The 27,222-nt window shown below is 40.8% G+C and overlaps 1 protein-coding gene and 1 long non-coding RNA gene across 6 annotated transcripts in view; both read left to right on the plus strand.

Moving 5' to 3' along the window:
* The window catches only part of MIPOL1 (mirror-image polydactyly 1), a 290,887-nt gene that overhangs the window by 190,162 nt on the left and 73,503 nt on the right, over positions 1 to 27,222 (plus strand). For all 5 annotated transcript variants that reach the window (XM_054025828.1, XM_054025829.1, XM_054025825.1 and 2 more), the window contains one exon: positions 15,734 to 15,828. In XM_054025828.1, coding sequence (XP_053881803.1) covers positions 15,734 to 15,828 — 95 coding nt within the window. The remainder of the gene's footprint in view (positions 1 to 15,733; positions 15,829 to 27,222) is intronic.
* On the plus strand, positions 16,745 to 20,551 carry LOC128835926 (uncharacterized). Its single transcript, XR_008444712.1, has 2 exons — positions 16,745 to 16,830; positions 20,125 to 20,551. It is a non-coding gene; the product is annotated as an uncharacterized LOC128835926 (long non-coding RNA).

The following is a 27,222-nucleotide window of genomic DNA, read 5'->3' on the forward strand; positions in this document are numbered from 1 at the left end:
ATGTAAATCTAGAAGCTTATTTATTACCACCACACTGTTTTAACCTTTAGAACCAGGAATTGAACCACACTTTTCTTAGGTACAGTAAACATTCGGAGCTACAGTATGTCATTCTCTTTAGGGTCTTGAAAGAATCAAATGAAGGAAGATTCAAATCAGTGAAGGATTTGCTTGTCACATTTTGCAAATCAACTTCTATCATATATTGATTAAAAAAAGTGTCCAAAACATCAAATTTACTTCAGCTTTTAACATAATGCTGAATGCAGATACTTTGAATCTTAATTTTGATTGATTACATAGCAGGATAAATTCATATTAAAATCTCTCCTTTGTCCTCTTTATCCCTTGCTCACCTTTTCATTCTTTGCATGTCAATTATTAACATTGTGACGTTACCTGTTGCTGCAGTAACTTTGTTTCAATGCAGCTGTTGCCTGGTAAAATTTGTTGAGAGCTTGGTTGATTGGAACATTTACCAACATTTTATGAGAGATCAAAAAGGATTTGTTATAGTCACAAGCATCAGTTTAACGTTTTATTAGGGAACTGTTCTTATTGTTTATGACATACTATAGACTTGGATAAATAGGATACCCCCATAGTGTGTTCAGTGCTGACGTGAACGTGTTTCATTAGCAAGGTAAAGATTAAGAAATATAAAAATGCATTGGAGCCTTATTCAGTGGGATTGCATGACTGTAGCAGAAGACAGAATGTGGTCCTGTTGAGTATGAGTTCAGAGCATATCGTAGAAATGTTGGTCTGGAAGGGACCAGGAGAGGTCATCTAATCCAGTCCCCCATGCTGAGGAACGACCAAGACCATCCCTGACAGGTGTTTGTCCAACCTGTTCTTTAAAACCTCTATTGATGGGGATTCCGCAATCTCCCTTGGAAATCTCTTCCAGAGCTTAACTATCCTTATAGTCAGAAAGTTTCTCATAATATCTAACTTAAATCTCCCTTGCTGCAGAGTAAGCCAGTTACTACTTGTCCTACCTTCAGTTGAGTTCAATTGATCACCACCCTCTTTATAACCGTCCTTAACACATTTGAAGACTATCAGGTCCCCTCCCCCCCTTCCCACTCCTTTCTCAAGACCAAACACGCCCAGGTTTTTTTTTTTTTTTAACATATCCTCACAGATCAGGTTTTCTAAACTTTTTATCATTTTTATTGCTCTCCTCTGGACTCTCTCCAGTTTGTCAACATCTTTCTTAAAGTGTGGTACCTAAAACTGGACACATTTCAGCATCTGAGGCCTCAGCAGTGCATATTGGAGCGGCACAGTGACTTTCAGCATCTTACGAATGGCACAACTGTTAACACACCCCAGAATGACTTTAGCCTTTTTCTCAACTGCATCACATTATTGGCCCATATTCAATTTGTGATCCACTCTAATCCCCAGATCCTCTTCAGTATTGCCTAATCAGTTATTCCCCATGTAGTGGTGCATTTGATTTTTCCTTGCTAAGTATAGTAGTGTGCACTTGTTTTTACTGAATTTCATCTGGTTGATTTCAGACCAATTCTCCAATTTGTCAAGGTAGTTTTGAATTCTAACCCTGTCCTCCAGAGTGCTTGCAACCCCTCCTAGTGTGGTGTCATCCACAGATTTTATAAGCATACTCTCAATTCCATTATCCAAGTCACTAATGAAAATATTGAATAGTACCAGATCCAGGACTGACTGCTGCATGACTCCACTAGATATTCCCTCTTGGTTTGACGGCGAACCATTGATAACTACTCTGAGTACACTCTTTCAATCAGTTGTGCACCCACTTTATCTTAATTTCATCCAGTTCTTTAGTTTGCTTTTCATGTAATTCTTAAGGCTAAGAAGGTTTGTCTTAATTGTGCCAAGTTAGGGTGTGCGTTCCTAGACTATTCGTGCTCACGGTGGGACTGTTGCAAGCTATGAGGCCTCTAAGTCCAGGTGCCTTCAAGTGTCCCAGTAGTATGCTAAAGGCCAAACAGTACACACTATAAGGTAGCTTGTTACTGTTAGATTATGTTCCAGTAATTTTTTCTATAGAGGTAAAGTGTTGGTTATAATACATTCATGCAGTTGGTTTGGTCATCCCAGCTTCTGAGAACTTTAGAATGTTAGGCAGGTAAGGCCTCCTCAACCCCAAAGGGTATTCATCTACAGCCAGAGGTCATGAGTTTTGTCCCTGCTGGGGTGTGTCAACTCCTAATGCTAATAGTGAATTCCTCGTCTTTCCGCTCCCACTTACTACTGCTGTTGCTGCTGCATCAGTCAATAAAAAAATCCATTAAAACTGATAAAACTCGAAAAATATCCTGACAGCTGCAGATCTAACCTAATTTAACTAAAAGTATTTCAGTTTTAGGTGTAATCCTTCCCTGAGCTCTCCCTAGGGAAGAGTAGTACCAGGCTGTCCACTACTCCACCAGATATCCCCTTCCAGTATAATCTAGATCTTAGTCATTTCTTAGCAGAGTGGAGAAAGGCCACAACTTGCACTCTTTCCCTCTCCTTGTCCCCCTCAAATCATTCATGGATATAAAAGAGAATGTAGGGAGCCAAACCATGCCTTCTGAGGGGGAAAGCTGTGTGATGGACCAGAAACTGCAGGGATGGGTACTGTAGGGGAGAGGCATCTATTCAGAGGGAGGAGAAAAGAGAATGAAAAGTGGTGGTTTAAAACTGCTTATTCACCCTTCCACCCCACCCTCAGGAACTCTAGGTAGCAGTTTGTGAGCATTGTGCCATTTTCAGATGTAATTTCCTACTCTAAAATCTAACTTGGAAGATATTTAATATTCCTAATTTAATTTCTACAATAGAAATGGCTATGGAGAAACAAACTGCATCTTAAAGGTCAGCAGGAATCATGGGGAATAGGTACAAGAGGAGGAGTCCAAATAGTCTAGGCAGTTTGGGGAGTGCAAAGAAAGAAAAGTAAGAATCCACTAGAGAAGAGATCTGTGTAAGTGCCAAAATAGTAAAGACAGAGTGCACTTTTTCCTGACTTTTTTCTGTTCTATTTCTGCCACAAATCATGTTTTGTACTGGAAGGGTTTTGTTTTGGTTTTTTAACTTCAATTACATTTAAAATCTAATAGCAATGTCCCATCAATATGTATTAGTATTATTAAGCTATTGACACAATTCTTGGATGGTTGAAAAACACCTTGCTGTGGCATATTGTGGTGTTTGTCTGCTCTCAACACTGTACAATTGTTCCTAATGGAAATTAAAGTAGCTGAAGAGAGGGCATTAATTTGATTTAGGCATTCTTCTAAAAACAGAAAACTGACATTTATACTCATGCTTGGTCGGGTGTTTCTTTTACAGTATGAACTGAAATCATATTAATGGATGTAAAGGTGTATGTGCAGAGATCTGTTTCCATGACTCTTGATTCCATTAAAAGCACTTCTTTCTTTTGGAGTAGGAAAGACTTTGTTTTTACTTTAGGATTCTATACCATGCAGTTTACAATGCTTCTTGCTTTATATGTAGTTAATATAGAATTAATATATTTGCAGTTTTACAAATACATTTAGATGAAACACTTTTGGTTGGCTGATTTCTTTATAGGTTTCTTAAAGTTTCTGTAGTTCCTATAAATTGCACCAGTGATGAGGGCAGAACTGATTGTCAAGCTTCTCTACTTAAAGCTGAGTGAACAAGCTGCTTATGATGACCCAACAGAAACATAAGGGAGGTCTATGAAAGGGCAAGTATTCAACCAGCCTTAATCCTTGTTTTCAGTAAGGCAGTGTCTTTAAGTACAGACTAATTAGTGAATAGACATGGTTGTAGACTGTTGTAGATATGTCTTTTGTTGGCCTGAGATGAACTGCCTGGTTCTAAAAACTCTTATTTTCCATTGCTTTTCTTTTTTTAATGCACTTTAATAGGCCATGGAGATGAGAAAATGTAAAACAAAGCAGGAACAAAATGAAATAAAACCCATATGATGTAGTATGATCCATTCAGATATTTTCTATTATGCAGGTGGCCACCACCAGTGTAGATCTGAATGGTGTTATGCATTTTGATCCTTTTGACCTACTTGAATAGTAGAGAAAATATAATGTCCCTTCACAATAGGATACTGTAATACTTTGAATTTATGTAGCAGCTGGTAGCCAAGAATCTTAAAATAGTATATTAAAGTGGGCAAGCATTATTATCCCATTTTACAGCTGAAGAAACTGAGCACAAAGTAAATTATTTGCCTCAGGAGATTTTATTGGTTCTCCTGGGAACCAAACCACTGCCCTAACCACTAGACAATACCATTTTCATTATATGTTGTATAATGACGTTTCCTAACCGCTAGAATTAGTGTTTATATTTTTATATATATATATTTTAATCAAGTGATGTGCAGTGAAGTTAGGAAAAAGGCATATGGCAAGGATGTCCATTTAAATGCAAATAAAAACCAGTCGCAGAACCAGCTGAGAGAGAGGGGACAGACCTTAAAGACAGGCAGACATTTGAAATAGGGCAAGCTAGTTAGAAGAATTTAAAGTGTCTGTTTCTGCTGGGTATTCCTCAGTTAGTGTTTGCATGACACTTGCCCCTTAAATGAAATAATGCAGATGGCAGCCATAGCAAGTTACTATTCTCATTTTCTAAGAATAACCATAGATTCCAGTAATATATATTAACAGTGCCTTGGTTATTGAAATTCATAGATATAAGCTTTTTACTGCCTTTATCACCTGTATTATTGATTGGAGATAATTACTGCAAAGCAGCTGGCTGTTGGTTTTAGGGAGCATCAATTGTTCTCCTGTCCCAGCTGTTGGCTAATAAGCACAGTCAACACATCTGTTTCAACAGCTGGTAATTAACAAAAGCCTAATTGCTGCAACTCTTTTAACAACCAATCTATGAAAGAGTGGGGATGTGGAGGAATATTATTTACTTTGTGCTCTGCACTTTCTGTGGCCAGTTTCTTTTTTCTTTTTCTACTTTGAACACCACTGCCTTTGTCTGACGCATTGAATGGCAGGAGAACACAATATGGTAATCCAGAGCTTAAGTTTTTCAGATCTTTGGTGTTTCTTATTGCAACATTTCTTTGCTAAGTTGCAAGATAAAATGGATCAAAAGCATTTTGTAGAGTTCCATACAACGGCTGAAATCCACAGCAGTGTGCCTAGGCAATTGGGCTGCCAACTCCAAAAGAGGATGGTGGGTGTCACCTTTTCTATATGTTTTATATCATTGGACCCCTTCCTCCCCCCCACACCCCCAAGAATGTTGTCATTCTAAAGGGCTGGTCATCTGAAGAATTTTACTGTTGCAGTCCAGGTCTTTCATAAATTGGGTTGTGCAAATGGAACCAGGATCTTTTCATTGCTCCAAAAAAATCTGTGTGTTGGTCACTTTAAAAATGAAAATTTTTTACCACTATGGAATAGATAGCACCTCAGCTTTCATAGTATAGATTTGGAAATAATTCTACAGTCTTTACATTTATAGCATCTGTCAGTAAACATAAAATCAGAGAAAGAAAGAGAGCACGCACACATACCTATCCTATATATTTATCCCTTCATACAATACAGCATTTGTATATTTACTTGATACATCTGTCTAAATAGATGTTGTTTGAATACACACTTAAGTTAATGGCAAAACTCCCATTGACTTATATAGGGCAGGATTCCTCTCTAAGAACCTAATTTTCTTAAAGTTGAGGCTATTTGCATGCTATTTGCATGCTTCACACATGCAAAGAAGGTTCTCAAATATTAATGCATCTTGTGCCTCAAGTATTAAGAAAGTCAGATCCATACTACAGATTCTATAGCCTGAGTTAGACAATAAAATATTTTCCATGAACCAGTATTTAAAGTTAACCCTCATACGTTATATTTAAAACATTCAGCTAATGCTCAAAAACACTGTTAAAATGTCAGTGAAGATCACTTGATTAAACTTGTTTCCCTAACTTTTCAGTTGGCAAATATTTTTATACACTCAGTTATTTAATTGTCTGTTAGTTATGTTGAAAGGTATAGAGGAAATTCTACCCAAGTGCTTGCCATTGACAGAATACAGATTGCATAATTTTAAAAAATTTAGTTGGCGAGACCAGTTTAGTTGCAGGTGTTCAGGTGATGAAGGGTACAGTAGGTGCAGTGAGAAAGTATAAGAGATCCTTTGAACAAACAAAAACAAAACTGTTGGCTAAAATTCTAACTGTAGAAGGACACTGTGTTATATAGGGAAATGTTTACTGTGTGCGTTTAACAAGACATGACTTTTGCACACTATAATTTTGTCTGTGGTGACTGAAATGGGCTCAATAGCATTTCACAAGTATAATGCAAAAATTATGCCTTCTGCACTGGATTATAGATATGGAAATGTGTCAGAGCATTTGATAGTTCATTAATAAAAGGATTTATTTTTCCAAATGTGTTTTGCTTGGCTTTGCAAAACTGTAATTTTAAATAAAATATATTACCATTTTGTTGTAGTTCTTTTCACCTTCCAAATTTCAAATGCTTATAAGTGTTATCAAATACGCAGGGATTCCTTCTTTCATTGCTGAAGTGTAGCCATGCATTGAAATGTGACAGGTTTAACAGTGCACGGCAACTACACACCACAGCTTAGGATAGCAATTGAAAAAGAAGATTGTTTCCAATTGAAACTACATGGAAATTTAGTAAGGAAGAATGCAGTTACCTCAACTGAAATTTAATTAAGGACATATCCACCATTCTCACAAAAAGTGCCAGAAATCTTTAGCATCAGAACCTTGTTTTTATCTCTGAGCTATAAGACTGCACTTCCTGCTGTATAGTGCTCCAGAACCCCATATGGAGGTGTTTGTCCTATATGGATTCAGGAGGAAGCATGTCACCTATTGAATCCTAAGTAGCATCTTCTGCAACAGCTAAATGTTTTTTTGGAGGACTCCCATAATGTTTTAAAAGGTATATTTTAATCAGAATCCCTGGCTGGACTTGTATTTGGGTGAGGGGGGAAAAGCATAGTTCAGAATAAAGATTTTGGTGATATTTATATTCAGAACAGGTTATGATAAATCATAAAGGACAGATCCATAACCCCACTCTGATTGGTCCTTTTGTATCACTGGAATGGTGCAAGGAACCCTAAAGCTACCATGAATTGTCTGAGGATTCCTCCTGCATACAAGACATTCCAGGGGTCTGCATACATTGTGTCTCAGCAGTCTTCACCAGTGTCATTATGAGATGGATCAAGTTAATGCAGCCCTTAGGCTGCTCTAAACTGAGCCAGGGAGCAGGTCAACCCCCAGGCAGTCACAGGTTTGGGAAAGCGGAAAGATAGGGTTACCATATTTAGTGCCTCCGAAAGGAGGACACTCCACGGGGCCCCGGCCCCGCCCCCAGCTCCGCCCCAACTCCGCCCCCTCCCCAAAGTCTCCGCCCCCTCCCCTGCTTCCCACGAACATTTGAGTCGCGGGAAGCCTGAACCAGATAAGGGGGGGCTGTGGGGGAGGAGGCGCAGCCCAGGCTGGCCCTCCCCGGCGTTTCCAGCCTGGGTCGGCTCGGGCCCTGGGGTGCCGGCCCTGGGCCAGGCCGAGCGGCCCCAGCCCGCCCAGCACTGCCGGTCCCCGGGCCGGCCCCCGGGCCGAGCCCCCCCGGCACCGCACCGCCGGTCCCCAGCCCGGCTCCCGGCACCGCCGGCCGAGCCCCCGTCCCGGCCAGCCCGGCCCCCGAGTCCGGCCCTCGAGCCCCCGGCACCGCACCACCGGCCCGGCCCGGCCCGGCCCCGCCAGCCCGGCCCCCGAGCCCCCGGCCCGGCACCACATGTCCCGATTTTCCCGGACATGTCCGTCTTTTTGAGATTTCCCCCCGGACGGGGATTTGGAGCCCAAAAAGCCGGACATGTCCGGGAAAATCCGGACGTATGGTAACCCTAGGAAAGATGGCTTAAATCTGCTTTTCCCTTCCCTTTCCAAATATGCCAAGCAAAATGTTTGGCTAGGTGGTCTGATTGGAGCCTCAGATATCAAAGGAGAACACACGTACAAAATGGGCTCCTATACAAGTCCATTGCAAAAGAAGCTCCTATAGAGATAAGTGTCTTGATACTTGCAGCAGTCTCACCTCTGTTGTTTATTTGAGATATAAACATTGATTCTTTACTAATCCTAATTTTCCTAATCACAGATGTATTGATTCTGTGTTGATAATTTCTTTGCTCTTTTCTTAAGAGTGACATATTTGTCTAAAGTCTTAGTATTAAACTCAGCATTTTGATTCTGCATTATGTATAGAAGATGATATCTAATTAGATTTTTTTTTTGTGTGCCTGTGCATACTAATAGCTCAATTTCCCTTTCACGGACACAGGGCATGTATATACAAATAGACATTAACCCAAACTCCCCCTCCTTGCCTACCCAAATCCTGCAAAAAAATTACTCACATGAGCAGTGCCACTGAAGTCAACAGGCCTACTCATGTTTGTGATTCTTTGCAGGGTTGTGATCTTTGTGAACTGTACATGATGTAACTGAATTTTTTGGTATGGTCTCATTTAATAGTTTCAAATAGTCAATATAAACAACAACAAAACTCTGACACTGGTACTTCTGCTGAGAACAACAGAGTGGTCTATATGATTTTGGCCATATGAATGAAAAAGTACTACTTTGGGATATACTAATTATTTGTTTGCTCAATGGAATTAGCAAAAACTGTTTTACCATTTAGCATAAATTGTAAGCATTCAACAGTAAATTAGTTAACTGCTTTTCGTTGAGTACAGTATTTTGCTTAATTACCTGAATTGACTTTTTTTACTTGAATGAGGAATGAAGAATTTAAATGTGTGTTTTTTCCTTTCAAAGGGAAATGTAGTGATTGTGAAAAATATTGGACTAACAGCTCTGAAAACTGATACTTTCTCTACAATACAAATATAACTAGAGTTGGCAGAATTTGATTTTTATTTTTTTATTTTGAAAGATAATATCAGTTTATTTTTAAGCATTTTTTTAGATTATCAATTTAAATGTTCACAGCTGTGGGAAATTATGAGGGGGTCAGACCCTAAGTATTTAATGACACTGAGATTTTAAAAGTGAAAGCTTTATAACCATTAAAACACAAATTATCAACATCACATCAAAATACACAAATTAAACCTGCTTAAATCAAACTCTAACAAGTTCTTAAACAGCATTTTTCTTACTTTGCATAACTGTAAATTTTGATTATTGATGGAAATATTTTTCATCTGTTTGTGCATGTACGGTGAAATCCAAGCCTAAATATAACCTATAACAGCAGCAGTGTTAGCTTCTGTAGGTCCCCCCCATCAATGTACTTCAACCCTGATCTGGACGCTAGAGGGATTGTTCACTTATTTTATATGGCCATTTGGTCCTTGGTCACTCTAAGATTTCCAAGAGAGATGTGTGGTGGTGTATTTTGGAACAGGGAATGATGAACAAACTTAGGCCCAGATTTATAAAAGTATTTAGGCATTGCTTTGCTCAGCACTGCGACGTCTAACTGATTTAAGAGCCCAAGTCTCATTTTCAAAAGCTCAGAGGAGCCTAAGTCCCATTGACTTTCAGTGCTTAATTTACTTCTGAAAATGAGACTTAGGCTCCCAAGTCAGTTAGACCTTGAATAGCTGTGGGGAGCTACACTTAACTACCTTTTAAAGTCTTGGCCTTTGTGCTTGTGACATGTGCTAACTTGATATCACAGGTTACTGAAGCCCTTTCTTTGGACACCAGGTATCAACATTGACTTTCCTGCACCACTTTGTCACCTGCGATATCAAGCTAGCACCTGTCACAAGCACAAAGGTCCAGACTTTAAAAGGTGTTTAAGTGGTGCTTCACTCAGCACTGCAAGGCCTAACTGACTTAGGAGCCCAAGTCTTGTTTTCAAAAGTGGCTCGTGCACTGAGGAGCCTAATAGAGACACAGGCTTCTAAATCAGTTAGACCTTACAGTTCTGAATAACTGTTTGCTGATATATGCAAATGGAGTCTGTGGTATTCTCACCTTTTCACAGTTTGTGTTATGATTGGTGATACAAGAAACTACTTGCTAGGCCTCCATATACAGGATTCTTGTTGTTTTAAAAAATTGCCTGCAGCCAGATTTCATAATAACTGATTCCAGGTAGAAATAGTTTTATCATCTCTGCATATAACATTACCTGCCTGCAGAAACCAATCTGACATTTGGTTTTGAATGCACTACTTGATGCTGTGACACTTGAAGCACTTTTGTTGACACCAAGATGGTCTTCTGCCTGAAATAAACTAGTTTGCAGATGTAATAATCCATATGTGCTGAATAGATTACGTGTGACTTTTGGGCTTTAGAGATTATGTGCTTAAATCCACAGAAACTAAGGGTGAAATCCTGGCTTTACTGAAGTCCGTAGGAGTCTTCCATTGACTTCGGTAGGGCCAAGATTTCACCCTATACCACTTCACTGTGTGATTAAAATGGTCCTTTAGTTTTTCAGAAATACCATATGCAATAAAATATTTCTGGGTGGTACATTCCATGTATTAATCATGCATATTTGCCTTGGATTGCACTTGAGATAACTAACTCATTTTACCTCTGTATTTGCAATATTTCAGGTATTTCCTAAAGTATAGGATATTAAAAAATGTTACTGCAGATACTGAGGAAACGTTATCAATGTATCTAAGATAAAATAGGCAGGTTCTTAAGGTAACTGTTCAGAATAATGTGAACTTTTCATATATCAATTTGCCTCCATAATGTGATAACATACTAGAATTCGCATGTAGTATTTTTATGGGCATATAGTTAGCTCCTACATGTAAAATATTTGCTATAATATTTTATGCCGTACTTCCCAGTGTGAGGTGACTATATAAGGGAAGACTATGGGGCTAAAGGCATAAACAACATGTTGCAAAACATCTTTCTTTGCATGGCTTAACTAGCATCAGACTCAATTTGCTTTTATTACAATGAAACAAATCATGTGTACACTACCTGCTCAAAATTGCTGTTCAGCCCTTTCCTTTTATTTGGTAGAGCAATAAAAGCCATATTCTTCCTTGACTATACTATCTGGAAAATGTTTGTTCTGGCCTATTTCCATAACTCTGAATCAGGACCGAACTTTTCAGAAATGAATGATCATGTGATGTAGCAGTAACATTCATGTGGGCAGGGCCGGTGCAACGAAGTTTCGCGCCCTAGGCGAAACTTCCACCTTGTGCCCCTCCCCCCCCAGCCCTGCGGCAGCTCCCCCCCACGACCCTGAGGCACCTCAACGGCAGCTCCCCACCACCCTGGCCTGGGAGGCCATGCTGCAGCTCCCCACCCCAGCTCACCTCTGCTCCGCCTCCTCCCCAAGCACGCCGCCCCCGCTCTAATTCTCCTCCCCTCCCAGCTGATTGGCGCTGCAAGCCTGGGAGGCGGGAGAAGTGGAGCGGCGACTGCGCGCTCGGGAAGGGGGTGTAGGAACGCTGTAAAAAAAAATTGGGGGCACCTCTTTATGGCGCCCCCAAATCTTTGCGCCCTAGGCAACCGCCTAGTTTGCCTAAATGGTAGCACTGGCCCTGCCTGTGGGACAGACGGGGAATTCTAATGCAGGATTTGTTGTCTGCAACCTTAAGACTAATGCAAAACACAGACCCCTACCAGTGTTGTCATTTACATGTCTGCTGCAAATATCCCTGAACAGTCCTAAATAACAGAGTAAGGATTGGGTTGGGGAGCATGGTCTTAGATTGCAGAGTAAAACAGTGTAATTTGCTGTTCCTGCTGATTACAATTTCTAGATACAAACTAATAGGTCATTGAGATCTAGCCCGTTTGTGCCCCTGAGAAATGTCAGACAGTCAATGAATCTGAATCATCCCCTAAATCCTGCCATGCCTCCTCCAGCAAGTGGGGGCACAGGTGGCATAAGCCAGCGACACCAACTTTGTTCCACCCAGGCCAGGGGGACTCATCAGCTGCCCCTTTAGGATAGCTTTCTGGCTGCTTTGATCTACCTCAGCAATGCAAAGCAACCAAAGGCAGCGCTGAGGATTTAACCCTAGATATACAACCACTTGAGGGCTGATTACATCTCTTTCCTTGTACTCTTCAGAAATTGTGCCTGTGTGGGCAATATAAAGTCACAGTTGTCCTCACCACTTGGGAACTCTATTATACGTTCTGCAATTAGTTCTGCAAAATGGCCCCGGTTCGGCCAGGTGCTTAAGCATGTGCGTAACTTTCAGTGGGTAAGTAATCCCGTTAAACTCAATGGGACTACTCAAGGGCTTAAAGTTAGGCACATACTTAAGTACTTTGCTGGAGCCTTATTCCCCATGAGAAGCTTTCCTTGATGTCAAGAGGAGTTCATCATGTGATACATGCGTGTAACATGCCATAGATATCCCATAGTGCAGATAAGGGGTCAGAATTTTATTCAGCATGTTGATCATTTTAAAAATAATTAGAAAGCATCCCCAGATAATCAACAGCGTGCCATCGCTGGTAAATAGTATCAATGGCCAATGAGGGTCTGGCTGGAGAATCTTGCCTACATGCTCGGGGTTCCATTGATCGCCATATTTGGGGTCGGGAAGGAATTTTCCTCCAGGGTAGATTGGCAGAGGCCCTGGAGGTTTTTCGCCTTCCTCCGCAGCATGAGGTGGGGGTCGCTAGCTGGAGGATTCTCTGCGACTTGAAGTCTTTAAATCACAGAATTTGGGGACTTCAACAACAGAGTCAAGGGAAAGGGGTTGGGTCAGCTTTTGTGGTCTGCATCATGCGGGAGGTCAGACTAGATGATCATAATGGTCCCTTCTGACCTTAAAGTCTATGAGTCTGAGATAATGCAGTATGCAGGGTCCTTTATTTTGTGACTATCACGTCGATCATTAGGATATACATAGATGAATCTTGGTACCACTTTCAAAATTTAGGAGGAAAGATCAGAACTCTGTAAAATTTGCTGCCTAGGTCAAATTAACATTGATTTTCCATGCCCACTTCTCTCCTCAGTTTAATCAAAATTCTGTTGCTGGAGCACAGTAACAACCTTCCATCGTGTTCAAACATTTCAGCTATTTAAGTCCTAAATGTTTATGGACACCAGATCTCTGCTGGGCACAGGAGAGTTGTGTCAGGGAGCCAGTTACAATATCCTGATTCTCAGGCCAGCTCTAACTCCATTTCTGCTTAGATCTGTTGTGAGAGAGGTCTAAATTCCACCACTAGCTTTGGGCCCTTAATGGACCTTCTGCTAGTGGAGTATAAATGCAGTGGACCCCTTCCCACATCTTAGATGGGGACAGTGGGTGTAGGGTATGGAGCCAGCACACCTAGGCCAGAAGGGAGTATCTGTAATGCAGGGCAATTCTCTGCTGGCTAAGTGCTGCCAGTTTTCATTTAACTCCAGGATTGAGGGAGTAGAAAGAAAGCTTAGATTTATATGTCCTCATCACCCCACAGCTGTACCAAGTGTAAACCATTGAGCCTATCCACTACTGAAACAATCTTCAGGGCTTTCTCTTCCTCTATTTAATCTCCAAATCAGTCGGAACAAGGACTTGAACCCAGGTCTCCTACATCCTAGGTGAGTTCTATAACCACAGAGCTATGATTACTTATACAAGTGGAATAGCTCCACCAGGCGCAATTGAGGAGAAAGACCACCCTAGACTAGCTGGAGCAAGAACTTGAACCTGTCTTCCACATCCCAGATAAGTACCCTCACTGCGTGGTGCTTGCTCTTGCTCTCTCTCTCACCCCACTCCCAGCTAAATCCCCCTGCCCTGTCATGATCACATACCCAAGCTGAAATGTTTTGTTATCCACCCCCACCAATCACATGCTGAGAAGATTGGCAACATGCCTATTACTTTTCTGTTTTTGTTATTTTTGACTATATTGAGTCTAGTGAGCTGGATTCTCCTCTCACTTATGCTGGTGTAAATCAGGTGAAACTCCAATGAAATCAGTGGAGTTAGACCGGTACAAAGTTGGCATAAATAAGAGTCTCAGGCCCCAATGTCTTCTGAACTTTGTCCTGAAAAGTGTGAATTGAATGCTAGGTGTACTTTTTTGTATACTTCCCTAAAGAGACTAGCCGTTAATCTCTCTCTGCGTAGGTGTGTCTGCTGCAAACATTTCCTTCCAGTCTACCATTTCAATCACACTTCACAGTACGCTGAAAATTGGCAAGGATGTTAATTATTGGCCTCTAGAACAAACCACCTACTTTGATTCAAGCATGTTTTTTCCAATTTTTAAGTATGTTGTTTCACCGACAATACGGTATAATTATAGAAAATAGCTTGGTTTGGCTAACATTCTTGTGTTCTGTGAATTCTGTTTGCAAAGCTGTAAGCAGCACCAGGCTCAGGACTTAAACAGCTCACCTGGAGAGTAGTTTAACCTCTTAGTGCCACGAGTTAGGGCTTGCCAGCTCCAAGTGCTAATGCAAAGTGCATTGCCGTTCAGCATCAGGAGCTCTAAATCAGTGTTACTGAGAGGTTAAGCATTAACACCCTTTTCTTTCAAGGCTAAAAGAAACTGTGCATGTTGTAAAATAGTCTGTGCTTGTTATTCCCTTAACAGCTTATTATAACTTGTTTATATTATAATAGCACCTAGAGGTCCAACTGATATCAGGGCCTCTCTTTGCTGGGCACTGTACATATAAATAGTAAGACAGTCCCTGCCCTGAAGAGCTACAGTCTAAATACACAAAAGAAAGGTGGATGAAAGGAAGTATTATCTCCATTTTTACAGATGGGAAATTGAGACACAGAGGGATTGAGTTGCTCAAGGACATACAGTGAGTCTGGCAGACCTAGATCTACTGAGTCCCAATCCAATGCCTGAAACATATTCTTCGACTCCATGTATGCACAGCTCATCTATCGTGTCTAGAATTCACTGAGACCTTTTTTTTGCAGCCTCAGGGAGTTGGTGGGTGCAAGGCCAGGGACGCTGACAGAATTCACACATGGTAATACACTAAGGAGTTGCACACACCCTTTTTGGTTTTATGTCCTATGACTTCTGGTAATTGGTTGATCCGCAGTAGCTGTATAATGTTCAAAATAAGAAAAAATATATTGAATGGTAGGGAAGCCTACCTAGTGCTCAGACTTACATATATGATAGAAATACAATGCAAGCCCAGTCATAATTTGTAGTTAAATCAGCTAATCATCCTGTGAGATATTAAATAAATGATATAAAACCTGAGTACTCTGGGGAGTCCTAAATCACTATTAGTACTAGATTTTAAGTGATTAAGCTATGGGGCTATATGAAACATATGTGCACTTATTTCTCCAGACCTCTTCTCAGACAATCACAGGAACTGGTCAATACCCTTACTTAGCACTCTAAAAACAGTATTTTTAGTTCAAGATTTAGCATTCTGAATACCATGTAAATATATTTGTTGACAAACAGCTGGATAAAATTGAAGAAATTAATATGAGAACTAGGAATATAGAAAAGCAGTAGGGAAATTTGTTTAGAACATTACCGACTGAAAGATGTCAATACTTACAATTACAATAGTATACCAACTAACTAAGAATGTTTTAGTAATGAATAAATGGGTAATATTACAGAGGACTACCATTTTGTGTATAATCAAACCTACAATAGAGCTGAAATTAACATTCATAAAGGATTGCTGTATTTTTTCATTGTGCTTAAAACAGCAAGTCTTCTCTTAAATAATTATCACCTATCTATTTGCAGGCAAAGTTGCTAGCTATACAACAAGAGAGAGAGACTGCTGTTCAACAGAATAAAAAACTAGAAGAAGAAATTCAGACACTACGTGTTTATTACAGGTAAAATCATTTATATTATTGTATATGTGATGACTCATAGGGGAAATTTTCTGCATGGCTTTATAAATGTAAGTGAGGAAATGGCCTTACTGCTTAGGTATTTGTTAGGAACATATATAACTGCCTTGGGTTATACATGTTCCATGGGCCTTAAATTCCAAACAGTGTGAAGCTAGCAGATTTCTTTTCTAGATTTCCCACCTTTCTGATCTCCAAGCCCTATTCCAAAATGCAAGGTGTCATCTCCTGCGATTGTTTGTTTTTTAACAATGACTCAGTGCCATGAAGTATCTTTTAATAAAGATGGTCGCATGGCTAATATGGTTTTGTTTCAATAGTTCTGCTCTTTATTGCTTTGGGGGTTTTTTCTGTATAGTAATTCTCATTCAGTGTTCTTGATGAAATTCAAAAAGTTGTGATGCAGCAATGCATTCACCAAAAAACAGACAGACCCATAGGTGCTGGAACTAGGGATGCTGGGGGTGCTGCTGCACCGCATGCCTTGAAGTGGTTTCCGTCGTGGTTCAGTGGCTCTCGGCACCTCCACTATACAATTTGTTCCAGCACCCCTGGATGGAGACTATTGCTTTCTTGATTATCTGCACTTAACTAGCTTTAGCTGCATTAATTTAGGAAACACAAAATCTGTTAAATTCTAGAACTGTTTTCTTTTCTAGACTCCTATGTAATGCAGAATTTTTATTGCCTTTATATTCTATATTAGTTAATGGAGGGGACAGCCATTCTCTCATTAATTTCGGAGGCCTGTGAAAAACTTCTCCATGGATCACTGGATTTGTTTAGTCTCTAAGGGAACTGCTGTGTGGTCCAGTGAAGAAGTTAGGTTGTTTTATGGGGGAGCAGTTGTATTACTATTTCTCTTCATTCTGACCTCCTAGTTTATCAGCCTACAATACTGGCAACAGATTAGTTGCAGAAGTCTTGACATCAGTACAAGAAGAAAATCTGAAAGTTGAATGTATAGCTATTACAAGGGACATGGTATGTAGAAATAATGCAGTGATACATGAATGCTGTGTTCATTTAAAACAGAAGGGGACTAGTTTGTTACCAATTTAAAAAAAAACAAAAAAACTTGCAACTACACAGTATTTTTCTTGTCTTCTGTATCTCCACACAATGTTTCAGTTGAGATGGAGATTCCATTTGCAGGTTTCTAGTAGCCGTTAATGCTTCCCATGTTCCTTATGTTTATTAAAAACTTGGGAAGATTTTCAAAAGCAACTTGTATTCCTAAATCTCATTGGCACTTTTGAAAACCTTGCCTTTGGTTATTAGTCAATAGAAACTCCACGGAATCTGTTAGTATTTCTTTTAACTAATTTGTTTAGCAATTCCTTGATACACTATAGTAAACTAGAAATAATGCATTACAAAACAACATTAGTCACTTAGAAAGGACTTGGAAAATAGTAAATAATTTGATTTACTTTTTTATCCTGACACTTCAAAAATTCAAGCTCAGAATTTCAGTTGGTCTCTAAGCATGAAGACTCAGAGTACACTTTTATTCTAACATTAAAAAGTTCCACTGCAGCAGACATTAAAGCAGACAATAGACTATAGTCTGTTGATGCAAATACTTAACTTCCAGTCACATGAATATTACTTACTGCCAGCATATCTGAATATACCACATAGTTAACTAAGTTCTGACCTTTAATTTCACTTAACACTTTAGTGCTAATTTGATTACGGTATTTGATAATCTATGATTATTGTATGGTATTTATTTATTTATATTTATATTTATATATATATATAAAGAATGAAATTATAAACTGAATTAAAATAATGTCCTCTGACCTTAGTTTTCAGTACCAACTAGTAACTAGGTTATAGAGTCCTTTATAAGGTTAGAAATAGAGAACTTTTGACCAGTAAATGCCATTTCTCCCTTGATGTCTTAAGTGGTTGCTTTTTTCTAGCACATTTAGAATTCAGTCCTGTGTGTATACATACGTCATCAAGAAAAGCTACAATGCAGCTTTTAATATTACCTCCATAACTTTTGTAGAAGTCAATATAATAATAAAGAATAAAAAGGGATTAAGTTTACTCTCAAAAGTTAAATTGAACATTTCTGCGGTTTCACCTCTGTTTATCATTGGGGAATAAATCAGCTTATAATAGCGGTGGATAGCCACTTGTACTAGTTTGGGCCTGAACAAATTCACTGAGGAAGAGAATATAAAACTTAAAGGGGTCAGTGTCGTGTTCAGTACATGAGGTTTTTTTGGTCACAAACTAGTAACACTACATTCCAAGACTCAGCCAGTATAATAATGACATCCTCTTCTGTAATACAGAGTACGCCTAAGTCTCTTTGCTGATTTGTAGTGCTTCCTTATATTTCCTATTGTTGAGAAAAGAGGCAAACTGAAATAATCAAACACTAACCAAATCCTATTGTTTGCTGCCATCAGAACAAGATTTATTGTGTTAAGTAATAACAGTGATACTAGTAGTTCAGTGCTCTTTAAACCTTTTTTAGAGGGTGTGTCTAGTTTTCCCAGTGCACAGTGTGCTACCTTTAGTAGTAATCTCACATATGAAGTTTTCTGTTGACACGTTGGACACAAGTTCATTAGAGGGTGAAGAGAGGGTATGATATCTTCCCTTTTTGCTTCCTATATTTTAGTGGTAAAATGAGAGAGGTCTATATAAAAGAATGTACAAACTTGACACAACATGAAATTTCATTATTTTCACTAGCAAAAATAGTACAAGTGAAAAACCCCTACTCTGTCCCACTTCCCTTCATCATCCTCATCTCCTTTTCCCAACACCAAGGTTGGGTAGGGCCAAAGTTATGAGCGGATTCTGTCTGCATCTATTCTGAGCCACCATTTGAGCAAGTTGTGGGGGTTCCCTGGATGGTTTTATATTCTGTTATACCACTGTCTCCTTTGATGTCCACGGTCTCTCTCACCATGCTCTTTGGGAGAATTCTCTGCTAAGAAACTAAAAATTCTGAACACGGTATTTTAAAATTCTGCATATTTTACCTGTCAAAATAACACCATATAATCATGCCAGTTTCAATTATTTTGGTAGTTTATTTCAAAATACCTGTCCTCAAATATCTCTAACAGTACAGACAACAAAAAAAGATTCAGGAAATGTTTTTTGACAAATAGATTCCTTACTAGGCATATTAATACAGAACTTTTGAGTAATAATTCATTTAAATTACATCACAGAACTGTATTTCCCACACCCCTCAGAAGCAGTGCAAAGACTTGTGGGAGTCAGGGATAACAGAGGAGCTGAGGGAGACTGGAGTAATTATTGGGAAGGAGCCTGGACGTGAACCTGGAGGGTTGTTGGGTGTGAATGGGAAAAGTATGGAACAGGTGTTTTTTGGGGGGGTATTGTTAGGGAATTGAGGAGCCTCCCCCATGCAGATCCTGGCTGACCCCTAGCCTCTCCCATTCAGTCAAGCACATCTGCCCCTGTTCCTGTGTGTCCCTGCGCCACCACTCCCCATTCAGCCAGGGATATCTGCACATGTCCCCCTGTGTTCCTGAACCCCTTCTCAGTCACCCCCATTCCCCCTGTCCCCATGTGGCCCTGCACCCCAACTCCCATTCAGCCCCTGGCTCAATGTTGTCGTCCCACTAATTCCTATATCCCCATCCCAGTCTATACCCTCACTACCCTTTCTGAACCCCAGTATGTGCAACCCCCTACCACCAGCCCTGTGTGTCCTGGTCTGTCCATCCCCCCCCCCCATATCCCATGCCTCCTCACCTAGCCCTGCAGGCAGGACACTGTGAGGAATGCAGCTTCTGCCCCCTACCTCTCTGCAGCTAACTGCTCTGGCCTGTGAGCCAGCTTCCCTCTCTCCCACCAGGGGCTGATGTGGTGCCAGAAGAAAGGTGTAATTTCAGTTTCCCTTTGCCTACCTGTCAGAATAAATTATTCTGTGTCGGGGGGGGGGGGGAATCTGTGGGGGCATTAATTCTGTGCTTGTGCAATGGTGCAGAATTCCCCCAGGAGTATCTCTTCCATAGACATCAATTTTAGGCAATAGGTATGGGGTCATTCTAGCAACATGGCCAAACCATTGCAGTTGGCGGCTTTTGATGATTGTAGTCACACACTACACTTTGTCTTTTACAGATGTTGTCACTTCTTAGTTTATCTAGCCTTGTCATGCCTAGAATACGGCACGGCACTTCATTTCAAATGTTTGCAGCTTTTGCTCCAGATGCTTTGTAGGCACCCATGTTTCACAACCATAAATTAATGTACTATATAATCTGGTTTTAGGTGTCATGGACACTGATTTGAAGTTCCAAACATTTTTATTCAAGCACACAAATGTTCTGCTGCAATAACTTTCAACTTGATGATATCTTCGTCACACTGGCTGCCATGTGTTATGATGGAACCCAAATAAGCAGAAGCTGTCTACTTGTTCGACATCTACAGCATAAATGACTAACTTAGCCTGTTTCTTTTTTTTTATTTCTGTTATTCTTATCTTTTGTTCATCCAGTTTTAATCCCGATTGTTTGGCTGTTGTATACAGATTGTCCAATGCTTTTTGGTTGTATTCCTCTGTAGACATTATCATGATGATATTTTCTGTGAAGTCAAGATGATAATTTGCCCCAATATCATGCAGCCTCCATCAATGTTACTTAGGGAGTTGGACAAGATGTTTCTAAATATAAAGTGAAACGTATTGAACTGAGTATGCATCCCTATTTGACTCTGGTTTTCATTTCAAACCATTTAGTCAGCTCACTACTGATTCTCACTGCACGCCAAGCTATGCAATACACTACAGATTCTGCTGTATTTGAATCAGCCTGCTGCTAAAACCTTACCACTTGAGTACTTTCCACAGAACCTCTGTTAGTGGAGTTGACTGCTTACTTGCCAGATGGGAAAAGTACACGAAAAACATTTTAAAAATATTCTTTATGGATATTCCCCTCTTGTCCCTGAAAAATCCTTCTTTGCCTTTTTAGAAGCCTTCATCTTATTTCTGCCTGCGTCAGAAAAGACTTGTTAGTGTGATAATAATTAGAAACATATTAGCCTTATGACTGTTATTTTATATAGCGTTCCCAGATTGTGTCATGCTTTACAAACTGGGCAAGTGTGCCAGACAAAGAACAAGATCTATGCCCAAGGAGCTTACAAATACAAACTCAAGACAAAATAGGTTACATTCAGTGCAATGTAAACAGTACAGTAAATGGTCTGAAGGTGCTCACAGAGTGGGGGCTGAATCTAGAAAGTTTTGTGGAATAACAAATTGTATCTCTCTGTTGCCATTAAACACTGAGAGAAAGTGACCAGATTCTGAAGATATGCAAATATATAATATGCAAACACTGAAAGAAGTATCAGTATGAGTTTGGGATGGCCACCATATGTGTGAGTGATATTCTAGGATTCGATTTTTGGGTCATCCCAAATGAGTACCAGAGTGGAAATAAAATCTTTATAGGGCACTATCATGTATTCTGGGTGTGCAATATATTTAAGAAATGTTTGAGGTTTTTAAAATATATTTATTGGGTTGAATTTTTTCTCTCCTACTGTAAAACCAGGCTAATTAACATAAATCCAGCATAGGCCTCTGAGGAAGAAAAAGTATAACAAATAAGTTTTGGGGGGGAGAGTACATAAAAAGCTTTTCTATACATAATTAAACTGAAAGTAATACATTTTATCTTATGACCTACTAGGGCTACAACTAGCAAGTGCTTTGAGTTCCACTGAAAAGCTGGAGATCTCCTCTCTCCAGTGGTGTATATATGGTTGCTATTTCTTTTCTTTTGAAGGGCGATGAGAGATTGTATAATGAGTCCAGGACTAAAATATTCATTCTGGAAATTGGGCTTTTCTTAAGGGAAGGAGTGTAGAAAGAATCCCACCTGTGGGGAGAAAATAGGAAACGCGTTTGTGGCAGGTTGGTTTAATTTTAATGTCAACTGTCTAAAGCTGTTCGAAGTTTGAAATGTTACACATCTCCCATGTGAGGGATGGATTAGCAAACAGAGTGCAGATGAGGCTGTCCAAGATATGTGGCAACTCCAAGCATTCAAACATCATGAGTCAGGCCTCAAAAAAATCACAATGTTGGCTCAAAATAATGAGATTTTAAAAAATATAATAAATTTTGGGGTTCTTTCTGGCCAAGCGAACAAGGGCACTCAGCTAAGTGGATTTCTCTGACTGTCTGCTTCTTTATTTGCCTGCAATGTAATTGAACCCTGAATCTGATCAATTTGAAAATTTCAGGAAATGTTCTAGGTATTTATGGGCAGAACCCTACTGATTTCGGTGAGAATTGGAAAAACTGAAAGGTGTGTGGGGGACACACAGAGCCCCTGGCATCTGGTTAACAGACCCTCCAGCTTTAATGAGGTCTGTAACTATCTAGGGGTCAATGAAGCGGTTGATGATGGCCATTAATGCCTTCAACATAACACACATACCCCATCTCAGCTCTGCCCGTCTTCTGAATACAGTTTAAAAATGTTGACACCCTGGAAGACTTCTCTCCCAAACAGAAAAGGAATGGGATGCACACAGAGCACCTGGCATGGGGAGAAAGAAGGCATAATGATATGGGGATGGGGGATACAGGTGGTGGAGGAGGAGGAGGCATGTAGAGCCCCTGGCATGGTGGAGAAATGAGGGGCACACAGAACCCCTGTCATGAGGGCAAAAGGTGGAGATGAGGGTCACAGGAAGCCCCTGGAATGAGTGGGTGATTGCAAGGAGTCCCTGAAATAGCAGGGGTTGGAGGATTGGCACACAGGGAGCTTGGAGAGGAATGGAGGAATGCAAGGGGGTCCTGGGACGGTTACTGCACTTACCCTACAGAAGCAACAAAGTGTGCAACCCTCTAGTTATTTGTGTTCTGGTATCAGAGCTTTTAGAATGTACTTGGTTCATGTTTTCAAACTTTCTTCTGCAACCATGAAGGAAACTTACTCGTTTTTTAAAAGGAAGTTGAGATTTTCACATACTCATTTGACTCCAGGAACTGGGGATTTAAAAAAAACAAATACCATGAGACTCATGAAAATAATGAACACTGGGAGCAGTATAAGGCTTGGTCTACACTACCCCCCCTAATTCGAACTAAGGTACGCAACTTCAGCTACGTGAATAACGTAGCTGAAGTCGAAGTACCTTAGTTCGAACTTACCTTGGTCCACACGCGGCAGGCAGGCTCCCCCGTCGACTCCGCGGTACTCCTCTCGCCGAGCTGGAGTACCGCAGTCGACGGCAAGCACTTCCGGGTTCGACTTATCGCGTCCAGACTAGACGCGATAAGTCGAACCCAGAACTTCGATTTCCAGCCGTCGAACTAGCTGGTAAGTGTAGCCAAGGCCTAAATGTATGGCTCAATGATCTATAACATGAACACCATATATGGTGTATGTGTGTGTATATACACCTCTACCTCGATATAACTCTGTCCTCGGGAGCCAAAAAATCTTACCGTGTTATAGATGAAACCGCGTCATATCGAATTTGCTTTGATCCACTGGAGTGCACAGCCACACCCCCCCCGGAGCACTGCTTTACCACGTTATATCCAAATCCTTGTTATATCGGGTCGCGTTATATCGGGGTAGAGGCGTATTTATACAAACACATTTGATGTGGACAAAGCAGCAAAATGAGGACAGACACATGCATGGAATTAAGTGGAAGGCCTCAACTTTTATTAAACATTAATATGGGGCGGGTGCTACCTGTCCATCACCCATACTGTCCTATACCAGGCATTTAATTGAAACCAGTGCAGGGGTTACAGGACTCCTTACCACATAACCCATAACTTGGGATAGACTCTCCTCAGCCTACTCTCCAGGACTCATCTCTCTCTCTGAGTCCTAGCACCCTCTCCCATGCAAGAGGGATAGAGGGTGCATCAGGGTGGGCACCTGGGCCCACAAAGGCCACAAGGTCTCACCCACGGTCCATCACCAAAATCCCAGATCTTTTCTCTCTAGGATCTGCTCATTTTATTCCCTTAACTTCACTGGAAACTGGCCACAGGGGGTGCCAGTGACTAGCCTGGCCACTCCCACACCCAACCACCCTGCATGGTATCTATGGTAACACCTGCCCAATATATACCCTTACATTCCATAGCCGTATGTGAGCACCTCCATCTGATAAATGTACGCCATCATCCCTGAGAACTTCCGGCTGATTGTAAACAGATGTCCCTATGCTGTCTGACTGAACTCCGGGTCTCCAGGAATAGCTTGGTGACCTCCCTGTTTACTTTCTTTCTAGCCTTGTCCATGTGGGCTCCCAGCCCTTGCCTGTCAGTGAGTGCAAAAGTGGTATGAGCTGATCCCACTGCATGTCTCCTCTGGATGTGACTAGCTTCAGCCAGTTGTTGGGACATCACCCGTGAATCCCTGCTGGCCAGTGGGTCAAGTTCCCGGAATCTGTCATCCTGAAATTGAGAGAGCATCAGCAACACCATTATCCACTCTAGGGGCGTGCACTGAGTGCAAAAGGATATTAAAAAACTGCAGGCAGCATAATATGAAGGCACTTAAAGAGCAGCAGTGCCCCTGCCAAGAGACTCCCTCACACACTGTAGCCAGGAAAGCACCTCTTGGCACTCAGAGCCTTAGGGCAGGGAGCAAGGGCTGCCAAAGCAGAGAGCCGTGCACGAGCAGGCTCCCAGTTAGAGAGCCACAGCATTGTGGGGCTGGGAAGTGTAGTGACTGTATGTATACATATCTAATGGTGAGTGAGTATATGTGTATATGCTTACTTATAGATATATAGGGCCTGATTCTTCTCTAATTTACATTCTCTAACTGATGAAGTAGTTTCATCACAGTCATGTTATGATGATATAAAATTGATGTAGAAGGAGGTCAGGGGTGTGTTTGTATGTGTACATTCGCCTACTAAGTGGGGGAGGAGCTGAAGCACTTTTGAAAATCAAAAGTCTGGTTTTGCCAGTGGAGAAGATTGCTCCTGCACCTCTAAGATGTCTGGAAGCCAGAGGACATAGTCCTAGAAGGAAATCTGCCTATGATTGTGATTTCACCCCCCCTCCCCTCCTTCACTGTTTCCCCCCCATCCCCAGCAAATTCACAGAAGATAGGGAGTCCTGAATGGGCTATGCTAGCAGACAGGGGCCTAGGAAGGGAGAAATTTAGAGTATGTTCAGAAAAAAAAAACATGACAGCAAATCTCAGCGCCCAGGTCTGCAGACTAGGGCTCACACTCCAGCAGTAAAAAATAGCTGTGTAAACATTCCAGCTCAGGCTGGAGCTTGGGCTAGGAAGTCCAGGGAGCAGGCTGGGCTTCAGAGCCTGAGCCAGAACATCTACATGGCTATTTTTTAGATCCAGAGCGCAAGCCCGAATCTGCAGACATGGTCTCTGAGATTCACTGCTGTAGTTTGTTTTGGTTTTGTGTTTTTTTGCAGTGTTGACATACCCTTGCTGGCAGAAACCCCTGTGCTTTCACTGGCAAGGGAGGAGGACAGAGGCAGCCAGTCCATGTGGTATGAAAGAGAGGAGTTACTTCACTTCTCCTGGGTGGCTTTATAACCTAACTGGCACTGACCTCGGGTAGAGTACTGCCCCTTTCCCTAGCAGTGATATTTCCTTATGCACCCTCCCTGACTCTCCAATAGCAATGCATCTCCTGCTCCCGCCCAGATCAGTTTTCTATTTAGTTTAGTGGGGACGTATTTCTCTCCCAACTTTCCCAGATCCCCAATGTGTTGGGCCACAAATGCTATCTGCCCTCCCTTCCACCCTTCTAAATACCTCAATGTTTGAGGCCCTGGCAGTGCTTCCTTTTTTCTTCCCTGTGTATATCATGTGACCAGGCTGCTGCTGTTTTGAAACTATTATTTGTTTCTCTGCCAGAAGCCACTGTTGCAGGCCATGCTCCCATGCAAAGAACATGGAGATCAACTCCTAGAAGGAATGAGAGTTTCAGAAAGGAAATAAAATGAAATTTTTTTGAAAGACCAAAGTTGATAATATATTTCAATTTGAATTTCAGTTTTCTAAAAACTGAGAGTGAGCAAAAATTGATTCCATCATGCTTTAAAAGGAAAGAGAAATGAGAAAAAATATATATCAGGAATCAAATTCAATCATACAAGCCAGAAGAAAGTTGGCTCAGAATGAAGTTAGGCAAGTTCTTTGTCTCTCTGTTTATTTTTCTTATATTGTAGCTCAGAAGCAAAATCGCAGTTTCTGATGCATAACCTGGAAATGTGAATCTAAAATAAAATTTGCATAACAGTTACGAGTTAGTGTTCCCAGCTGAGTTATTCTAATTCTTTCACAACTGTATCCTTTAGGCTGAGGATTAATGCAAATCATAGAAACTTGAATGACATGATGAAGGATGTGTTAGAATAATCAGTTTTGCACTATGTAGAAGGGTTACATTACTGTCCATCCTCTCAAATTGTTCCACTGTTGGAATTTATCAAGTTAATTTTTCTTTCATTTGCATAATTTTTAATTGCATGACCTATATCAGTTTTGTACAAGCAGTTTTTAATTTTATTTTTATTTAAAAGTCTATATAAATCAAAATAGCATTTCACATTTTACTACAGAATTGTTGTCGGGGCTTTCTATTTAACTTCCACAAGAATGTGAGTAAGTCTAAAAATGCCAGATTTCAAGTTTTGGACTTAGGAGCTGAAGCACTGGCTGATCTTGGGGGGGCTTTTTACAGCTGAAACTACAGGATGTAAGTTCTGTAAGAACTGCTGAACAGTTGCCAAGTCCATTTTTCTCCCCACCAGCCTAAACTGGGCCACCAGACAACCCAGGATTTCTCTTGTTGGTCCTGCTTCCCTATCCTATGTTAGTCCCTAATGTCTGAGAATCAAGAAATGAAAATTAAGACAGTCCTTGGCCCTAGTCCCCAATTCTTTGGCCTTCTAGGGAATGGAAAGATAAAATGCCCATCAGCCCTACTTTCTCACTGCTCTGGTAGTGTGGGGCAAGGGAGGAGTGAAAAATCTGCTGCTGGACTTACCCCTGACTTTTCTGGGCCTAGAGAATGAGAGATCCTGCTGCTGATGAGCTCCACCTCCACACAGTTCTATGCTATAGAAAGTGCCCAACGTGACCCCCATAGTTAAGGTTGCAGGACATGTCCTATGATAAGATCCTGTTTTCAGTTGGTTATAACTTTGCCAAACTCAGGCTGTTGGAGCTGAAATTTTCCATGCTGTCTGTCTGCCTCAGACAGACATTTATTTAAAGTTTCAGCTAAAACAGTTCAGCCATTTCTGAGAAAGAGGTTAAGGAAACATATGCTATTTTTTTCAAAGTTAAAAAAATTCTTACAATCATTTCACTGAGAAGCGTTAGCACCTCCATG

This window comes from Malaclemys terrapin, chromosome 4 (genome assembly GCF_027887155.1).
Source record: "Malaclemys terrapin pileata isolate rMalTer1 chromosome 4, rMalTer1.hap1, whole genome shotgun sequence".
Lineage (NCBI taxonomy): Eukaryota > Metazoa > Chordata > Testudines > Emydidae > Malaclemys > Malaclemys terrapin.